Consider the following 19,321-nt stretch of genomic DNA (forward strand, 5'->3'; position numbering starts at 1 on the left):
ATTGTTGGGGCTTAAGGACACTTGGACGACACCACAGGAGCAGTATGGAGGCATTTTATGGTTTTTAATATGTTCGAAGATTTTTTTGCCATTAACTTAAATTTGATTGGATTTGGCTAAAATACCCAAGGTGTTATGTGGACCCAAACACTTCATCCACCCCTCCATGCCAGTGGTGAGTAGATGACGAGTGAATGTAAATTTTTGGGTGAACTATCCCTTTAAACAATCAATTCAACAGATAATTCGACCAATGTCCACTGGGACTGGATTGGCTCTGGATAGTCTTAAAGGTATGGATTTTGCATGGATAGATAGATAGATAGATAGATAGATAGATAGATATTTAGATAGATAGTAGTGTAAAACATATGTTTTACATATTACCTTTTTTTCTTGCATTCTTCTCATGTGTACTTTATATTTATATTTATTCTGCACATTCTTCTTATACTCTTGGTCTGAGCAATCGCATCTAAAAATAATTTCCGACGACGATCTATAAATATTCCTAATTCAGATTCTGCCCTTTCCCCCTCCAGTCCAGCAGGGGGCGGTTGTTCCCCGTCACCGAACCTTTGACAGTGGCTCAGACTCATGTCCGTGTTTACAAGCGAAGCGTGACGTCCGCGGACCCGCACGATCACGTCCCGAAGCGCGGTTCAAAAGCTGTGAATTCCCTCAGAAAATGTCCTTGATGATGTCCCTGAAAGTTTTCCTCAGCGAGAGGCTGGCGGCGGCCGCGGACGAGATATTCGGAGCTGTGGAGAAAACAATATTCGAGTACAAAGAGGAGATTTCTCGCTCGAAAGATCTGGAGATCAGTCGACTGAGGATGCAGCTGAAGCTTCTCAAGTCAGGTTGGTCTCCACTGGATTCTAACTCCACCTCGTGCAGGTTCCCATTCGGGTTGATGTTCATGTTCGTGATGTAGTTCTGTGTGTTTCTCTCCTCTCAGAGCCTGTGGAGGACAGATGCCTCTCAGCCCAGCTGCAGCAGCACACCCATCACCACCATCCTCCAACCTCTCCCCCTCCTCCTCCTCCTGAGCAGCACCATCAGTCATCCCCTGCAGAGGAGGCCCCTGAGGCCCATCCCTGCGAGGAGGACGGAGGCCGCAGCCCGGAGCAGGAGCACCTAGTTCCCTCGCAGGTGAAGAAGGAGCAGCACAGGGGCCACAGAGATTTCTGGATAGCTCACGACGAGGAGCAGCTGGACGGCCTAGAGTCGGACATCAAAGATTTCATCTCGTCCCCTGCCAGCCTCAAAGCCGGCCTGCAGGACCACGCCTTGCCCTTCCACCCCTACCACCACCTGCACCTCCACCACCACCTCCACAACAATGGCAGCGGGGACGAGGGCAAAGACAAACCCTACTGCTGCTCCGTGTGCGAGAAACGCTTCAGCAACTGCTCGCACCTGGCGGCTCACATCCGGACGCACACGGGCGAGAGGCCGTACAGATGTGAGATCTGCAGGAAGACCTTCATCACGACGAGCGCCCTGAACAGACACCAGACCATCCACACCGAGGGGAAACAGTTTGTGTGTAACTTCTGCGGTAAATCCTTCAAGTGGATGGAGTCTCTGGGCAGACACACGAGGAGCGTTCACAAGAGGGACAATGTGCCTGTATGACCCTGTGCAGCTGGACAATGGAAGCAAACTTGTCCAACAGATTAGAGACGTTGTCACTGCACATTGCTCATCCACAACTTAAGTGTCAAACTCCCAATGGATGCAAAGAAAGAATGAAATGTCTGTTTTCTATGTTGGTTTGTGAATTATGTTGTTAAATGTGCTTGGACCTCATGAAGCCTTGAGATAGTGACTATTAAATTATCTGTGAATAAATTGAGTGGACTCAATTATATGATGTTTTTTTTAAATAATGGTCAATTTATAATAAATAATGTATTGCTACTTTAAATATGTTAGTGTATTTGTATTATTGTAATCTGCTCTCTACTGCAGGGGTGTTAGGGAAGTGGCACTTTTCACCAGTAGGTGGCAGTAACAGAATTTCATTCATAATTTCTCATCAATCAGAATTAGTCCTAGTGTCCAAGGTACTGAGCTGCAGCTTCTTCAGCCTGAAGCCTCCGAACAATGGAAATAATACAGAACATGAAAGTGATGTCACCACATGAACACTAATTCCTTCATTTGAATATTAATAAGAATAGATGATTAAATGAACGACCAGCTTCCAGGATACAACCACAGATTATATCAAATTTAGTATTTAATTTAGAATTAAATATTTAAATAGTGTGTGGATTTCTTTATTTCTTGTGTGAGAAGGGTTCATTGTCTGTCTTTGCTCCCTTCTTATTTACATGAAATTATACATTTCACTTACATTTTTAAACCTCTGGTATTTCAGGAAGGGCTGGATATTATTTCATTGTGTTAAACACTTGGTCTTACGTTGTGTTTGTATGAAAAGTGTCATCAACTAATTTCCATAACAATTCAGCTTCACATATTTGGGGCCTTTGGAAACTTTGGGACCACCACTGGAGTTTTAAATGAAGCCCCGTGGGTATGAATCATATTTAGCTGCACAGTTTAAGTTTGTGATGATCCACTGATGAGTCTGTGGCATTTAAGAGCTTTAACCTCAGAGTGGTTTTTACATAGCACTCTCCTCAAATGGAATTAAAACCACATTTTTTATTGTTTATATTTGACCAGTATTTTGTTGATTTTTTCTTTTTTTCTTTATTGAGGGAGAAACACCTTAGCCCCCTAATACTACCGACTATAATAATAATACTCTGCTTTGCTAGGACTGGAAGTTCAGGGTTTATGAGTAAGATGTTGACTGAAACTGGTGGTTGAAGGAGCAAGAGCCAAAAACAGAGGTCGAACGAATCACTGTGAATTATTTTTAACTTTGAAGCTGGGTTGGTCATAAGCTGTTTGTGCTCTTGACTGTAGTTTACAGACCAAAGGCCAAAAGTATGTGGACGGAAGATATTTTGATGTGTTTATGGTGATAGCACATGAATATAACTGAATTATATTAAACTGCTTTACTGAGCATAGTGCGACACTTGAAAACAATGGAGGCCTCATTAAAACAGAATATTAAATTACTTATACCAGTGATTTTCCTTTGTTTACACAATATCTTCTGTGAAAATGAAATATTACCACAGTGTACGATGATACTTTAGACCGTGTTTGTAAATTCACAGTCAGTGGAAGCAGATTAATGCCCTTGAATTTGGACTGAGAGTTTCAACAAGAACTTGTTGCAGGTGTCCACATACTTTTGGTCACATGATGCATTTAGCACAGAAGAAACACACACTGCGTCCTCCTCCTTCCTCAGGGTGGAATTAGACAGCCCCCCCCCCCCCCTGCCCTCCCTATGCGCTGCCATTACGAAGCGTTACTTTATATTCAGGGCTGACACTGGGATCTGTACTTCAGGGGAAGCTGTGTGCGTACTGCTGAATGTTCGTGTTGTGAATCAAACAGCACACACCATGTTTTGTGGTCACACTCGAATCATTTACTTGACTTCCTGATAACGACTGAGCGTTAGTGTCTGGACCCTCCACTTGATTCGCTCCTCGTAACTCTGTGGAACATCTTGTTGAGCTGTGTTAGTGTTTCAGGCTGCTCTCACTCACTGGGGAGATTCTCTGAGAGCACTCGTGTACGTGGAGCTGCTCCGTGCGGTAGAACTCTTCGGTCAAATGTGCAGAGCAGACAATTAACTGCATCACACAATATCTCTTTGAAATCCAAAGTGTGGATTAAAATAAAGCTGAGTAATGTGCCGGGGCTTAGCTCCTCATCATGTGTGTAAAATGAAGCAGTGGTGCTCTGACCAAACAATGCACTGAACAAAGGTTTGTAGAGACACAATGTGACTTTACAAATGACACCGCACTGTCTCTGTTGTTTCCAAAGGTTTCCAATTCTCCAAAAAGAGAAATGTGCTTCCCATTAAGTCAGTGGCTCAAGGCCTCTCTCGCTCTTTCTTCTCATCTAATGAATACCCAGTGTTTCAGGTATCTGTGGAAACAAGAATTACAAATGTTTGCAAACCCAAATCCTGGCATTATTTGAAATAAGTGAAGATGGCTTGAATTTGTGTAATTTGGTTTGTCTTGTCATTACAGTACTATATCACAATATCATAAATCAGCTGATTCAAAACTCTCTGGTGACCCGAAGGTTTATGAAGTTGGCAGGACCCACATTGACAGGATCTATTCAAACCTCATCACCTCTGGATTGGTCTGTTTTTATTTATTGGGCCTTCCTAGTCTTACAGTACAGTTTCACACTCTTGGCACAGATGTCAGGGGCAATTTGGGGTTTAGTTTCTTGACACGAGGACATTTCCTCATGTGGAATAGAGACTTGGATCAAACCACCGGCCTTCTGGTGAGAGGACGCCTCTACCTCTGAGCATCTACCTCCTGAGCTACAGCCCAGTTTCTACTTTGTTTACAGACAATAGATTGGTTTAAATGCAAGACACAAACTCACATAACATATAGTTGAGGGTGAAGTCCTTTAGACCTGTTTTAACCGTAATCCGGGTTGTTGGGTCAAACTGAGCAGCAGTGACCCTGGTCTGTAGCCTGTTGGAAGGTCGAGCACCTGCTCCTTTCACCCCACACGTCGTCCACATCCACTTAAAGATGCTCAGCGACGTCTCCTCTGGGATCCTCTTCTCCCGCCGGGAACGGAGAGAGAGAGCCAGAGGTCAGAGGAGATTGATCGTCTGGGTGGGGGCATGTGAAAAAGGTGAAAACTCAGCTCTCGGTCGTGCACATGTGCCACTCTGCAGTTTACCTGTGGCTGCCGCTGAGGGCCTGGATGGGCCGCCTACAGCTGAATGACATGTTGAAGCAGAGGAGAGTTTCCCTTCTTGAAGCTCCAATGTGGAAATACTCCAGCTCAGAACGATGGGCGATGTAAAACTAATCTGTGTCTATAAAGGAAGTTCCAACGCGAGATTTCAAACAGTAAAACCGGAGATGATCTACAGGCCTGATGGGAGTGTGAAGTGGAAACCCCCACCAAGGACCAACAGTCCTCTTATAAAACCACATTTAAATTCACTAGATCCTGAATTTGATTTGGATCTGCACCAAACTACAGTCCCCTCAACAAAGAATCATTCTCTGAGAAATCAACGAAAATGTTGAGAACACCACATCTCACAATGATGTAGAAAGTGGCAAAATTCCTCGATTCGACCTCTGATCGGGATCTGCGCTGACATTTAATAGTTTTTTTACTGCACCATCCTGCATCATCCACAAGTTTCGTAGTAATCCTTTATGTAGTTTTTGCATAATCCTGCACACAAACAATTCTAGTTCTTCTTGTCATTGCTACTGTAAGTAATTAAAAGAAAAGCCACAAAGATCTACATAAAACATTGTGATTTAAATGTTACCTGACACTCTCCATGAATCGAATGCACTAAAGCATTCACATCTGATATCAGAAAGTAGGTCAGTGTGAGACACCGAGACTTATTTGCAGATAACTTTTATTTTCATCAGCTGTGGGGATAATAATACCAGGCCCACACGTTCATAATGAAGTCCTTCATCTCTCATAACGTCCTCGTCCGCCCTGAGACAGAGGACTGATGAAGTGCTAAGAATATCACCCAGATGTGATGTCACCGGCGGGGGGAGAATCAGATTTGTCCTGCTGGATGATACTTTACATTATGTTGACATACTTACTCAAGGTGACTTTTAATGACACCCAACCTGCATAGCAACCCACAAGCACGGCCCTGCACAGTCTATATTTCACAGCCCTGTGGCTCGCCTCACATCCAATATCACTATCCTGTCTGCGATGGCTGTTACGGATACGGCCATCCATCAACGTCACATCTGGATGAAGAGTTTTTTATCGCATTAAAAGGAAAGAGATGTAGGCTTGAGATACCGAGGGACGTCGTGTGAGGAAATATAAAAGGACAGAGAGGATCGTTACAAAAAATAAAGTTTGTTCAACCACATCTACACGTCCCCCCAAAATCTGAGAGGCAGCAGTGAATCTGTCTTTCAACGCGAGGGTCGGATTCACTGATCCGCGTCGGTTTGAAGGAGATTCCTGCAGCTGGACACGGTGAGAACACACAGCACCCTGAGCCTTCAGCAGCGTCCGTAAATCACACTCTCACCGCTCCGGCTTTCTCTCTCTCTCTCTCCTTTTCATTCTCTCTTTATATAGATTTTTTTTCTCCCCCCCTTCTCATTTTTACAGTGCAGCAAGGAATGCTCGCTCTACAGGGTGGCTGGTGTTCACTGGAGCAACTCATCTCCCATATCTCACACTCATCCCATGTGTCTCCCATTAGCTACACTCGCCAAGAGAGGGAGGGAGAGACCAATGGGGGGAGAGACGGGGAGAGAGAAAGACAGAGGGAGACAGAGGGGGGGTGGGGTGAGGAATTTGATATGCTTTGTGCATGAGTGACTTGTATAAAACAAAGACAGGGGAAATAGTCTGAATGTATGGGGCAGAGGTGGTGGTGGGGAACAGCGCACGCATGAACACGCAAGAGACTAGAAAAAAAAAGATTATAATTTATTTCCAGATTTTTTTGCCTTCATTTGCATCTTGTTTCACAAGGTAAATCCAAAATAAAAAATAAAAATAAAAACTGCCTGCCATACCATGAAAATGTAAAAAAATAATACAAATAATATGTACTGTATATATAATTATATCATTATCAACAAACAGACGACATTAATCATAATAACAATACTATTGATCATAAACATAACACTAAATTGCTGGTCTCATGCATATAGAACGCCCCTCGGGTACAAAAGAGGGGGTGATTACTAAAAATAGAACCAAAAGTTCCACCAGGTCAGAATAAGCGCTATAGCTACATGCAATGACATAAAAGAGACTCATGTACACATTCCTTCTGGCAAAAGTATTTTACACATACGGTACTTCACTATAGCTGCCCCCATCTAATATACTGTACGGAGCACGATATAAAACAGGACTGGAGTTCAAGAACATAATGAAGGGAAGTAGTGGAGTCTGCATCTTCATCCCGGTGCACGTTTTTACACCCTCCTCCTCCTCCTCTTCCTCCTCCTTCTTTTGTCAATCCTTCAAAGTCTTCTTGATTTCTTGAGTGAATTCCCCGTCCTTCAGTCCAGCTTTTCTTTTGAGTCTTTATTCCTTCACTGTGTCCGGTGCTTCGCCTTAGCTTTATGCGTTTAAGTTTGCGCGTGCACGCACACACACACACACACACACACACACACTGTCCCTCGGTTTTTCTCCATGCTGCTCTCTGTTGCGTCCCTCCCTCACATGGTCTTGTCGCTTTCTTTCTTCAGGTGACTAAAAAGGTCAAAGAGGAATCGTGTTAGATTGCAATTTGGAGGTCAGAGCTCAGGCTGGGTTCAGATACGGGATTCAGATGGTGAAGGATATTTTAAAACCACTATAGGACAAGAAATTACCCCCTAAGGCCACAAAGCTAAGCTCCCAGTTACACCTAAAGCCTGAAACATGCTTCTGCGTTTTCACGGGCCCGTAAGCGCAAGAGCCCTTCCGGGTCCCTTACGTGCTTATGTATCCCTCCTTACGTGCTGACGGGTGTCGACCCCCTTTTCTAAAATGTACGGCAAAGCTCCGCAAGCTCACTCAGCCCGCAAGGCTGTGATTGGTCTGCTCTACATCCCTTCTGGAGCTGCATTTCCGGTTTCGTGCCCCATAATACAGGCAGAAACAACGGGAGATTTAGAAGAATGAATATGGACCAAATAGAAGAGCGTTTGGCAGAAGAGATCCGAAAGTGTGTCCACTTGTATAACCCGTCACTGACTGGCGTATTTGTCCGCCTGAAAAAGGCTACAAGGAGCCGCAGTAGCTATGTAAATAAACAATCGATGAAGAAGAAAGAAGGCGTCTCTCAGGTCGTCTTCGACAAAAAGCATTACTCCGCCTAGTGTTCTGGCGCGGAATTGCTTTGTAAGACGCGCAACGGTTGGGGAAGCATGAATGACAACGAGTCTTGCGCCACAGCGGCGTGAAAAGACGCAGACGCAGTCGCAGAAGCATGTTTCAGGCTTCAGATGCAACAGAAGATTTAAAGCTTTCTCGCTAGAAAACCTAAAAATGTTAGTATAACTACAGTATAACTAACCCACATTCATGCTCCACAACACTTATAATTGAGCAAGAATTGGAGTTAGAGTTTAGAGTCGTAACCAAACAATATCTAATCACGTAATTTATTTTGTAACGGCCATTTTGCTGTTTGTCAAATCAGGTTTGGTTATTTTCAAAAGTAATTTTATGGAGAAATGTTTTTCTTTTCAATGCAGCGATGCAAGTTAACTGTTCGCATGCCGTTTTGCAGAGAGAAATACTGAAGCCCATGATCTGCAGTAACATGATGAGCAGTCAATAAATGAGGAAACATACAGTAGTTACACAGGGAATATAGCCCTGGGTCTAAGGTCATGTTTGGGTCTCAAATTTGGCAGAATGCCCATCAGTTTAATCGGATTAGATCTTTAATAATATTAGAGCGGAAATTAGTAATTGATTAATCACAGGGATTTTTTTTTCATTTTTAAGTGTCCTAAATCTAAGGATTTTCTGCTTTTTCATTTCGTACATGATGCTTATTCAGATCCACAAAGCCTCCTCACCTGTAGTACTCGTCCTGGGTGAGGGAGTGGTGGTGGTGGTGATGGATCCACTGTTGTTCCAGGGCCAGTCTCTGGATTTGCAGCTCGGCACTCTGGGCCTGCTGCATGGCCTGGAGCTGGTGGGCTGCTGACATGGGTCCAGTGAGGGAGGACGGCTGGGGCAAGTCACGGAAAGGAGCACCTGTGGTGGTGGGAAGGTGGATAGGAGGTGCAGGAGGAAGAGGAGGATGTGGGAACACAACAGGGAAAAAGGAGAAAGAAAGAGCACCAGGGTCAATCATCATTGTCGTTTTCGTAAACTTTGTGCACTGTGGAGTTTTTAGAGAAAGAAATTGAACGAGTACATGGACGAGGAGCCTTCTCCTCACCGAACAGCTGTTGGCGGAGAACCTCGCTGTCAGTGAGGGGGTGAGCCAGGATGGGAGTGCCTAGCGTGGCTCCTGGATATGGGAGGCGTGCCAAAGGAGACCCCGACGCCAACGGGTCCATCAGGGGGTGAACCCCGCCCGCCGCTGGATGCCAATGATGTAATAAGAAATACAGGAGATATTTAATATGAGTCAAAGCGTCAGAATAATTTATTTAAAAAGACGACCGACATGTTAGAGAATTCTTACATTCCAGTAAAGGTTGTTGGGATTTATTTTGTTAATATGAACATAACAGCTTTTTCAAGAGTAGTCAATCAATACAATGTGTAAAATATTTCCTATATATATATTGGAAAATGTTAATCCTCTATGCATTTTGGCTGAAACATATTTGAAACTGATATGATGACTTATGACTAAATCTATGACCCATTAACACCTGAAATCACAGAGTATTGGCTGCTGCTATCAAACTTTTTAATGTCACCAGACTTGTAGTTCACAAATCTGGCATGTGTGAAAAGTTTATTGTTATCTATGAAAGTCCTATAGTAACACATCAGTATAATCTCAAGGCAGTTCATAGTGACAATGAAAGTATTATTTGTAGCAGTGGGTACCTGTGTCTTGCTGGTGTAGGTGAAGATGTGAGTGGATGTGTGAATGCTGGTGATGATGAGGCGTCACGTTTAGCATCTGAAGACGTCCCGGATTCTCTCCCCCACCTCCTCCACCTGTTCCTCCTCCTCCACTTCCCCCTCCTGCTCCTCCTCCTCCACCACTTCCTCCCCTTTCTCTCTCCCTCTCCCTCTCTCTTTCTCGCTCTCTGTCCCCAAATGGCGGCAAAGCTGCTCTGTCTCGCTCCCTGTCCCTCTCTCTCTCCTCACTCCTGTCTCGCTCATAAGAGGCGGGTGAGCGAGTGGGAGTGGGGTAGGCCTCGGGGGGAGCGGCTGGAGCAGGGGCTGGTGGCAGATGAGAGGACAGAGCGCTGGGAAAAGAAGAATGAGGGACTGGGTGATGAAGTGAGGCGGCATTGGAGGTCGGTGGAGCAGGTGGAGGAGGAGCTGGCGGAGGAGCAGCAGGGGTGGCCGGGGCTGTGGGGGCAGTGGGTGCCGCGGATGAAGGGTGAGAGGGGAGTGAGGGTGGGCGGAGAGATGGGGGGGGTGGATTGGACAGAGACTGAGGCGCTGGAGGGTTGGGAGGTCGAGTTACTGGGGCCAGGCTTGGGTTCTGGAGGTGTGGAGGGCCAGGGGGAGCTGGGGGAGGAGGAGTGCCATAGACTGACACCTCATTAGATCCCGCAGGACCTCCTCCAAGGAGCAGGGAATGCGCATGCGCATGCGCATGCACATGGGCGTTGGCATGGGCATGTGAATGTGAGTGGGCAAGTGCGAGAGCTGCATGATCGGGTATGGACCCTGGATGGTAAACCCGCTCATCGCTCTTAAATTCAAACCCTTGCTTCATTCGATCTCGATGTGCAGCCATCGCATGAGGAAAGCCAACTCCTCCGAATCCTGCTCCCCCAAACCCTCCAGGTATCTGGCCTCCAGCCATTCCTGGGTGGCCACCAACAACTGGACCACCTTCAATGCTGCCCCCATACAAAAAACCCAAGATGGCTGCTGCTGTAGCTGCATCAGCAGGCATATGGTGGGGGTGGGCTAAAGCATGATTTTGGAACTGAGGAAGGAAAAATGAGGGGTGGACATGGGGATGACCATGGTGCATTTGTTGGTGGTGAGCCTGGGCACGGCTTGCTGCTCCGAGAGGAGACATAGCATGAGGGCGAGCGTACTCGCTCAGGGTTCTCAGTGCTGGGGTGTCTGGGCCCAGGTACGGACCTCCTAAACCCATTCCCAGGGCTCCCTGTTGGCCTCCAACCATGGCTGATGCCCCACCCATGGATGGCATGAGGAGGGAGTGGGGGATAGAGTGAGAGAGGGAGGGATGAAGATGATGTGCTTGAGAAAGGTGAACATGTGGATGTTGATGATGCTGGGGGTGAGGGGACTGATGGGAGACAGGGTTGCCTGAGGAGGAAGATGAAGGATCAAGGATGATAGAGGACGAGGAGGGAAAGAAGAGTGAGGAGCCCTGGCGACACACTCCAGCGGCGTTGACATCCTTCTGCTGCTGCAGAGAAAACAGGAGACGGTAAATTTCATCTGCTTTACTCCCCTCCCATTCAAGTGATCAATTTAATCTACATCTAATCCATTAAATATGACACATCACATAATTATCATGCTCCAATGTGCACACCTGTAGATGTCGATCCAGTTCCCTCTCACGCTCCCGCTCCCGCTCTCTTTCCCTCTCTTTTTCTCTCAGGTCTCTGGCCCGCTGTTCGACCTCTCTCCGGGCCCTTTCAATCATCTCATTTCTCTTCTTCCACAGTTTGGAGCCATCCAACGGGACAAAGAGGACATCGCTGCGGGCACAGGAGTTCCCGTTGCCACGGTCAAGGACCTTGTGAAACCTAGAAACAGGAGACACAGCAATGTAACACAGTTATTACAACCATCATTAGTACAAACATCATAAAATTTGAATTACTGTTGTTCAAATAAAGAGGGTCTGAACAAGGGGATATATTGGTAATCTCAGTTAAGATAATATGGTCTTTTTGACTTTACCGTGCTGATTGACTGGCGTGGATAGGGATGTCTACAGGTTTGGGTTCAGGAGAAGGGCTTCTCAACACCAAAGGTGGGCTTTCATTCTCTTCCCTGTCTTCTATTGGTTCTTCCTTGATGATGACAGGTGGGGGAGGCGGGCCCGAATCTGAATGTCCGTCTCCACTCGGGAGTGAAGAACTGGAGGCGGGAGCCGAGACGCTGTTGTTGTTGGCAGAGTTGCTAAGAGGCGGGGGTCCTTTGGACATATTTTGAGGCGAGAGAGACTGTGAGTTGGTATTGCTGCTATTGGGTGCGCTATTGTTGCTATTGCTATTGGCCATGTTACTGCCACTGTTCCCATTGGAGTGGTACGTTCCACTGAATGGAGGGTGGTTGTTCAAAGTGCCATGGAAAGGGGAGGGGCGACATCCAGCTGAACAGCTGGATGGCACACCTGGTCCAGCAAGTGGCATGTTGGATGCAGAGGAGGAGCCAGGGGGAAAAGATGAGAAGCCTCCCATCTGATTGGTGGAAGGGCTGGGTAAGGGAGAAAGAGGGGTTGGAGGAGTCTGGGACGAGGACTGGTAGTGCTGGGGGTGTACATTGGGTGTCATACCCGAAGGGGGTGGCTGGGAATGGGAGGTTTGAGGTGGGGCTAGAGGGGGCTGAGGTGGCGGTGGGTAAGGAGGATTTGGAGGGTGGACGTGATGGGTGGACGAGGAGGAAGGAGAGAGTGCAGGAGGTTGGCTTTGGCCTCCACGGTTTTGGTACAAAGCTGGCTCACGCAGGTTTGAATCCCTTTCTCTGTCTCTGGTTGCAGACTGGTAGTGGGGGTGATGTGGGTGGGGATTTTGGGTTCCTCCAGGCCCTGAATACTCTCGTCCAAGGTTTGGAGTCACCCCAGGGGAGCTGAGGTACTCTCGATTTGTGCCAGCAGAAGGAGGCGCCCCGGCAGGAAAGTCTTTTCCTCCAGTGGGAGTGTACTCTCTATGAAAGTGGTCGGCTCCCGAGGAAGGAGTTTGTGCCTGGTCCATTGAAGGAGGAAAGTCTCGGTTGGATGAATTTGGGGGATGTGGGTGGGGGTGTGGCGGCATGGAGGAATGAGAGGGGTGGCAGGGATTGTTTTGGGGTGATGCAGGTGGGTCTCGGTTCAGCATTGGGGTCACAGGTAAACCGCTAGTGGAACTTGGAGGGTTACCCTGGGGGATAGAGCTGTTGTTTGGGTTACTGTTTCCAACAACCTCTCTTGTCTGACCCCCAAACTCACCCCATCTGCCTCCATCTTTGTCTCTGGGATGCCCCCCTCCAGCTCCATTGGGACCAAAGTCTCTACTCTGATTTTGGTTTGGCAGAGGAAACTCCCTTCCTCCCTCACGTTCCCTTTCCCTTTCTCGCTCCCTGTCTCTGAAAGCGGGACCAAAGTCTCTTCTTTCAGGAGCTAAGTTAGGTCCATCTCTCCCAGAACTTTGGAACTCCCGGTTCTGACCCGCTGACTGACCCCCAAACTCCCTGCCTTGGATGCTGTTGGGTCCACCTATTCCACCAGAAGCACTATTACTATTAACCCCACTACTATTGTTGCTGCTGTTGCCAATGGGAGCAGAGAACTCCCTGTTCAACTCTCTCCCCCCACACTCCCCCCTCACTCCCCTCTCCCTCTCTCCTGCAGCCCCCCTCTCTCTTTCCCCTCCCCCTCCGGCGTACCTGGGAAGGTACTCCCTGTGGGGGTGAGGATGAGGATGGGGGAGGTAAGAGGGGTGGGAGGAGGAGTGGCGAGAGGACGGAGGGTTGTAAACAGAGGGAAGTTGCTGCTGCTGCACCGGGGGCTGGTGCTGTGGTTGGTGTGGGTGGTGGTTGCTAGGGTAACGGGTGTAGCCCCAGCTCCCCTGGCAACCAGTTGCCGTGCCACCCTGCCAGCTGGAGGAGCTGTAGTGATGAGGGTGGGTGGAGGTCTGGGTCTGAGGCTGGGACTGTGGCTGGGGGCCGGTCTGTGGCAGCAGCGAGGGAGGAGTGGACTGAGCCTTGTCCAGGAGTTTGTCTGCTTTTTCTATTTTGTCTCTTTCTGTCTTAACCTCAGCAGGCAGGTTTTGTCCCCCGAGCTCCAAGGGCTTCAAGGCAGGTGGAGGTGGGAGAGGAGGGGGTAAGGAGTGTGGAATGTTGGGGCTGTTGTGGGAAAAGTCTCCCGAGATAGTATTCTTGGTCACGCACTGAGTGCTGGCTTTGGAATTCATTCGGTTGCCACTAAGTGCACCATCGACACCCACTGGTCCACCATACTCAACTTTACACATCAATTTGGAGTCCAGGGAGAAGTAGGACTTCCTCCCGCTATTGCTGTCATTTGTTGAGTCCCCTGCTCCCCGGAGGGAGGGAGTCAGACCAGAGGAAGAGCACGGAGTGGAGGGGGGCTTAAGAGAAGGACAGTCTTCAATTCTTGCATCCACATCTCGCTTTTCTCCATCTCCACAGGAGTCCTCTCCTCTCCCCTCTCGTAGCGCTCTCCTCTCCTCGCCTGACACCTTCCCCGCCCCCCCTTCCTTGCTTTTCTCTCGTTCCCGCTCTCCTTGCTTTGGTGAGTCTGGGCCGTCGGAATCAGAGTCCAGGCTACCCAGAGGGGAGGCAGAGAGACTCGGAGATGAGGAACGATTGTCCTGGTCTATATCCCGCCCGCTGCTCAGACTGCTGCTGCTATTGGCCAGGCTCCCAACAACAGAACTCCTGCTGCCCTGGGATTGGCCATCTTCGTTGTCACTCTCACGAGATTGGCTGGCAACCGAGGTTGGAGGTGGGACAGTGGAAGGAGCCGAGCTGTCAGTCGAGTGTGTTGATGTTGGAGGGTTTGGCGTAGAGACTGAATCCTGACAAGAAAAGATCATTTGTGGATGAGGTAGAATCCTACACTTTAAGAATTTAGTAATACTGTTTTAAAGATATATAAATATGTATACATATGCAGAAGGAAAACTCTTACTGGCTTAGATGTTGCCTTTTAAATGATTTAGCTGAATCAAAGCTTTATACTTGGTCTTTACATAACAGGGGGATGAAATGTAACACAAACCTGAACTTTCTGCCTCTTTGGAGGAGACACAAGTTCCTCCCCCTCACTCTCTGATGAATCATGCCCTTGTGATCTGCGACTGAAGCGATTTCCAGCCAATTCCTCAACAGCACCTCTTTGCTAAAACAACACAAGACTTTAAATTCCATAGTGATGCTTTTGAATACCTAATAGGCCTGTGTCTGTTTTTAGAACGAAGTCACACTCGGACGCAAGCCCGCACACAAGCACACAGACATAAAACATCAATGTCAAACATGAAACATCGAAGATTTAAGAGTAATAGTACGATATCAAACAATACTGACACGGCAAAGGTCTCTGGCAATCATACTGATGACTCATACAGTGACAGCACACACACACACACAAAAAACACACACACACACACACACAAACAAGTCAATTCAAGGAGACAGGTCTTTATTGGTATTAACATTGCTGCTCGCATGCACACACAGAAACTTATAGTGGAAACGACAGGATAGAAAGGGAGACAAAAGAGGTAGAGCTCTAACCGTCTGTCTATCGTTGCGTTCAGGGCGAGTGGGGCTGGAGTGCGGGCGTCTGCCCCTTCTCTCCTCACTCGCCCCCCGCCGCCGCCCACTGCGCATGGGCATCTGCACAGCCCAAAGTCCGAGGAAAGAGGGGAAACGTGGAAGGCAGAGGAAAGCATGAATGGTTAAAACAAGGTTAGAGATGTACAGAGAGAAATACAGAGATGTGTCGTTTGAGGATAATATAGAGTCAACACAAGTTTGTGCCATTCAAGGGCAACGACAAATTGAGAATTAAGAGAAGAGGGAGGTGAAAAGAAGAACAGCAAAGTGAAGGGAGGACACAGCGAGGAGGGAGAGGCTGATGACAGAATAAAGTATAAACAATTAATCTGCTTTTTTTAGACCACATTACTGCATCTCACTACCAAATCAATTATTTACATGTTAGTCAGGCCGGCTGTTTGAGATATTATCACACACTGAACTAATTATAGTTTTACTTTCGAATGTGCCACAAGCAAGAATCAGGCAGGTACACAAATCCTGAAGTCACTGTGAAAAAAATGTATAGAAGAAATATGTAGGCCTCGTGCATACCGATTCTTTGTGTGTCCTTGTTTTCATTGTTTCTTCTTTATAACGTCCATTTTACAACACACGCCATTGCGGGGACTGAATTGGTTCCTGTTGCTTACTGACTGGGATGAGTGTTACACCATGAGAGCTACCAAAACCTGCAAAGAAGCATAAACAAAGAAGGTATTATTCAGTATTTATCTGCATGGAAAATCCTACAGTGGTTTGCCAAAAAACTATTGCTTCACGTCAGGACGCAGTACTGAACGATGTCGTGTGCATGGAGTGTGGAGTTAAGGAATTTGTGACATCATGAAAACATCGGAGTTTACAAAAGCAAGAAGCCCAAATGCAACATTTAAATTCCCAGCATGCTTCACACTGTATCGGCACAACCGCTTTTGCACGGCACTCAAAACAGTCTCCCTTCTCTCTTCTGTTTTCACCACAGTAGCCAGGAAGCATTTAAGCACAGTAGTTAAACCGAGCAGAATGCTTTGTTTTGGGCGCAGCAGAACTGGGAGCCTCCACAGATAATAGATGCAGAACAGAGAAGGTGTGGATTGGTAGCCTGCATTTTGGATAGCAGTCTGCAGAACACAGTGAACTCCAATGAACGCCTGGCGAACATTGGGGCCACACCCCCCTTCTTCCACCTTCACCCCACAACAGCCCAAGCCCACAGCCACTTGTGGTTAACCCACATGCCCTGGTTATGGCCAGCAGAATCACATGTCTATCTCTCCAGCCGTCCATTAAGGGAAATGTACAATGTCAAGCAAGATCCTCCATCCATTTGGGTGTGGACTGACAACATAGGTGCACTACTGAGCCAGGGCTTGTCTGATCCATTCATTCATGTACCACGATGACGAAAAATTGTCTCATGCATATTGAATGAGGATATAAATAGTGCACGCCGCTGTACGGACAAAAAATAAGCTATTTTGCTACACACTTAGCACAGCTGATATAGGCTACACGCAAACTCCAGTGTATACGTGTATGTGTGTGCGTTGATGAGGCTGGTCGGCTCCTGTAAATACTGTAGCTGTTCCACTACACATGGCTATGCATTAATTACAAGAGCATGCTGCAGTGACTGATCCAGACCTAGGAGCAATATTTTGGTACCATCCCTGCACAATGGAGGAAGGTGGCACCTCGAGGCCTTTCTGACAATGCAGTGCACGCACAATGACCCCAATTAACATAGGACCGACTCCAAGTTCAGACAATCAGTGACCAGTAGGTGTGTGTGTGTACATAATACGTCTCGGTTACAGGTGGCAGCCACCGGCCTCTCCGTGCTCCACTGACCATGGTCCCACAAACACAGCACCAATGTGCACCAGCGTTGACACCACTGCATGCTGTCCCACACGCATTTGCACGAGCACACGCGCATGCATTATCAACAAATTGCACTGCATGTGATGCAAAGCAGCAGCATGCAGCTTGCTTACATCACCAGCGAGCAGGGGCACTGCAACGACTCTTTTCTTCTCTCTCTCTCTCTCTCTCTCTCTCTCCCCCTCTGTGCGATATCGTGGAGGAGACCGGCCGAGGCTGCTGCTGCACAGCCCGGCACGGTCCAGCCCTCACCGCCCGGTCCGGCTATACGACGACTGGGGTGGAGGGGGGAAGAGAGTCGTGTGTTTTCAGCAGCACACACACACACACACACACACACTCACTCAGGTTCACAATCAGAATGGATGCCTGTGCAGTGCTGCTTCTAGACGCCGCTGCACATCTCAAAAAGAAAGATGATAGGCTCTGGAATGGCGAATCGTGGCTCTACGCACCGGCTCTTCCCTTCCTTCCCTCTCCCCTCGCTGGAATGTGGCTGCGCGTCGTGCACACTCTCCACATCCACGCACCGGGACACAATTTTAGCCTCAAATGCAGGAGCATAGGTGATGATGGTAATTAGCGCACAAAGGAGAGGAACGGGAAAAAAGGGAGGGAGGGCACCGACGTGGCCAGCGATGGAAGGAGGTCTCCAAATGCACAAAAATAAAAGCATCCATGTTTTTTCTCCTTCTTCTTACCTATGATATCCAGCGATGCGTGCTCCCACTCTCACTCTCCCTTTTCCTTTCTCTCCCTCTGTTTGGTCGGGGGGCTTTTTATGGTGCACGCTGACACGCACGCCTCACAGCCCAGGCGTCTGTCAACACGGGCTCGTGCTGGCTCATGTTGCATCGGGCTCCGATCATAACAATAAATGCACAAGAGGAAAATCTCCTTCTATTCGTTGCAGGGGGAGGAAAAAAAACAGGGGTGCCAACTGGAGACTGTACAAATTGATGCGTCCCCTCCTCGCCTCTTCCCCACCCCCTTTCTCCCCCTTTTTTCTCTTATACCCCCTCCACCTCGCTCCCACCCTTCCTACTCCCCCTCTTCCTCTAAGACGACTTGCACTTTTTTTCTCCTTCTTTCTTTCCCCAAATACCCCTTCTCCTACTCCTCCTCTCCGGTTCTTACAGTCAAAAAATGTTTTAAAGCAAGAGGGGAGAGAGGGATGGGATGCACGTCGGGAGAAAGGGAGAGAGAGAGAGGGCGTGATTTGCATAAGGAGAGAGAGAGAGGAGGGGAGGAGGAGGAGGAGGAGGAGGAGGAGAGGGCCAAACTCTGAAGAGGGAGGGAGGGGATCAAGAGGGAGGGTCTCTCTCTCTCTCTCTCTTGTGTTGCCGAGTCCCTCCACAGTCACCTTTACTGTATGTGAGCAGCCTCAACTACCACATGTTTGTCTTCATCTCGCGATGAAGAGGCAGAGACGAGGCCTTTGTTCTCAGAGGTGAGAGAATGTGGAGAGAAGAAGAGACGGACGGACACACACACACACACACACAGGTTTTATTATAGGAGTGTTTCAATGACAGTGTGTTATCAAAGAAAACACAACTGGTTTGGCATAATCCAACAATTTATAAATGGACAATTAAAGCATGCAGTGTGTGTGTGCGTGTGTGTGTGTGTGTGTGTGTGTGTCTGCTTGCAGCGGTGTGTCCAGTCAAGCGGCTCTGCAGACCTCCTCCTCCTCCCTTCTCTCTCTCTCCCCCTTCACGCAGCCCCCTGTCCCGTCTCCTATTGTGTGGTAACCATGGAAACCCGGCCGGAGACTGTGTCCGCTGTGCGCGTGCGCGGCTCCAGTCGGCCTTCTTCATCATCCTCATCATCTTCGTCACCCACCGACAGGAAACGCACGGACCAACACCATCGTCGCCTCGCGCTCCCTCTGCTGCACAGTGTGTGCAATACCGAGGTGCGCGTGAGGATTGATCTTTGCAGCGGAAGTCACGCGCCGCCGTCGGATAAAATATCGCGACAGCTGCCGGCACGTGACGTGATCGGAGCCAGATATGAGCTCGAGCCATACAGACAGATGTGCTGGAGGCAATAATGAAACTGTCACATCTTTGAATGTCTCAGTACTTGTGTTAGTTTTACCTTCAGTGACTGATGTCATCAATGTACGATTCATTTTCCTCTCTTGTTT

The 19,321-nt window shown here is 47.9% G+C and overlaps 2 protein-coding genes across 2 annotated transcripts; one reads left to right on the forward strand and one right to left on the reverse strand.

Annotated features, from left to right (window-relative positions):
* The first annotated feature begins 594 nt into the window (after window positions 1-594).
* On the forward strand, window positions 595-1,930 carry LOC128449718 (zinc finger protein 572). Its single transcript, XM_053433009.1, has 2 exons — window positions 595-860; window positions 959-1,930. Exons 1-2 carry the CDS (start codon window positions 689-691, stop codon window positions 1,636-1,638), a joined length of 852 nt encoding a protein of 283 aa, XP_053288984.1. The 5' UTR covers window positions 595-688; the 3' UTR covers window positions 1,639-1,930.
* A 4,634-nt stretch (window positions 1,931-6,564) lies between these two features.
* On the reverse strand, window positions 6,565-18,289 carry atn1 (atrophin 1). The gene is made up of 10 exons (XM_053433711.1): window positions 17,871-18,289; window positions 15,838-15,974; window positions 15,259-15,360; window positions 14,741-14,860; window positions 11,698-14,537; window positions 11,324-11,540; window positions 9,679-11,194; window positions 9,032-9,199; window positions 8,688-8,868; window positions 6,565-7,368 (listed from the first exon to the last, which is right to left on the reverse strand). Exons 2-10 carry the CDS (start codon window positions 15,862-15,864, stop codon window positions 7,335-7,337), a joined length of 5,205 nt encoding a protein of 1,734 aa, XP_053289686.1. The 5' UTR covers window positions 15,865-15,974; window positions 17,871-18,289; the 3' UTR covers window positions 6,565-7,334.
* Window positions 18,290-19,321: the final 1,032 nt, after the last annotated feature.

This window comes from Pleuronectes platessa, chromosome 10, assembly GCF_947347685.1.
Source record: "Pleuronectes platessa chromosome 10, fPlePla1.1, whole genome shotgun sequence".
Classification (NCBI taxonomy): Eukaryota; Metazoa; Chordata; class Actinopteri; order Pleuronectiformes; family Pleuronectidae; genus Pleuronectes; species Pleuronectes platessa.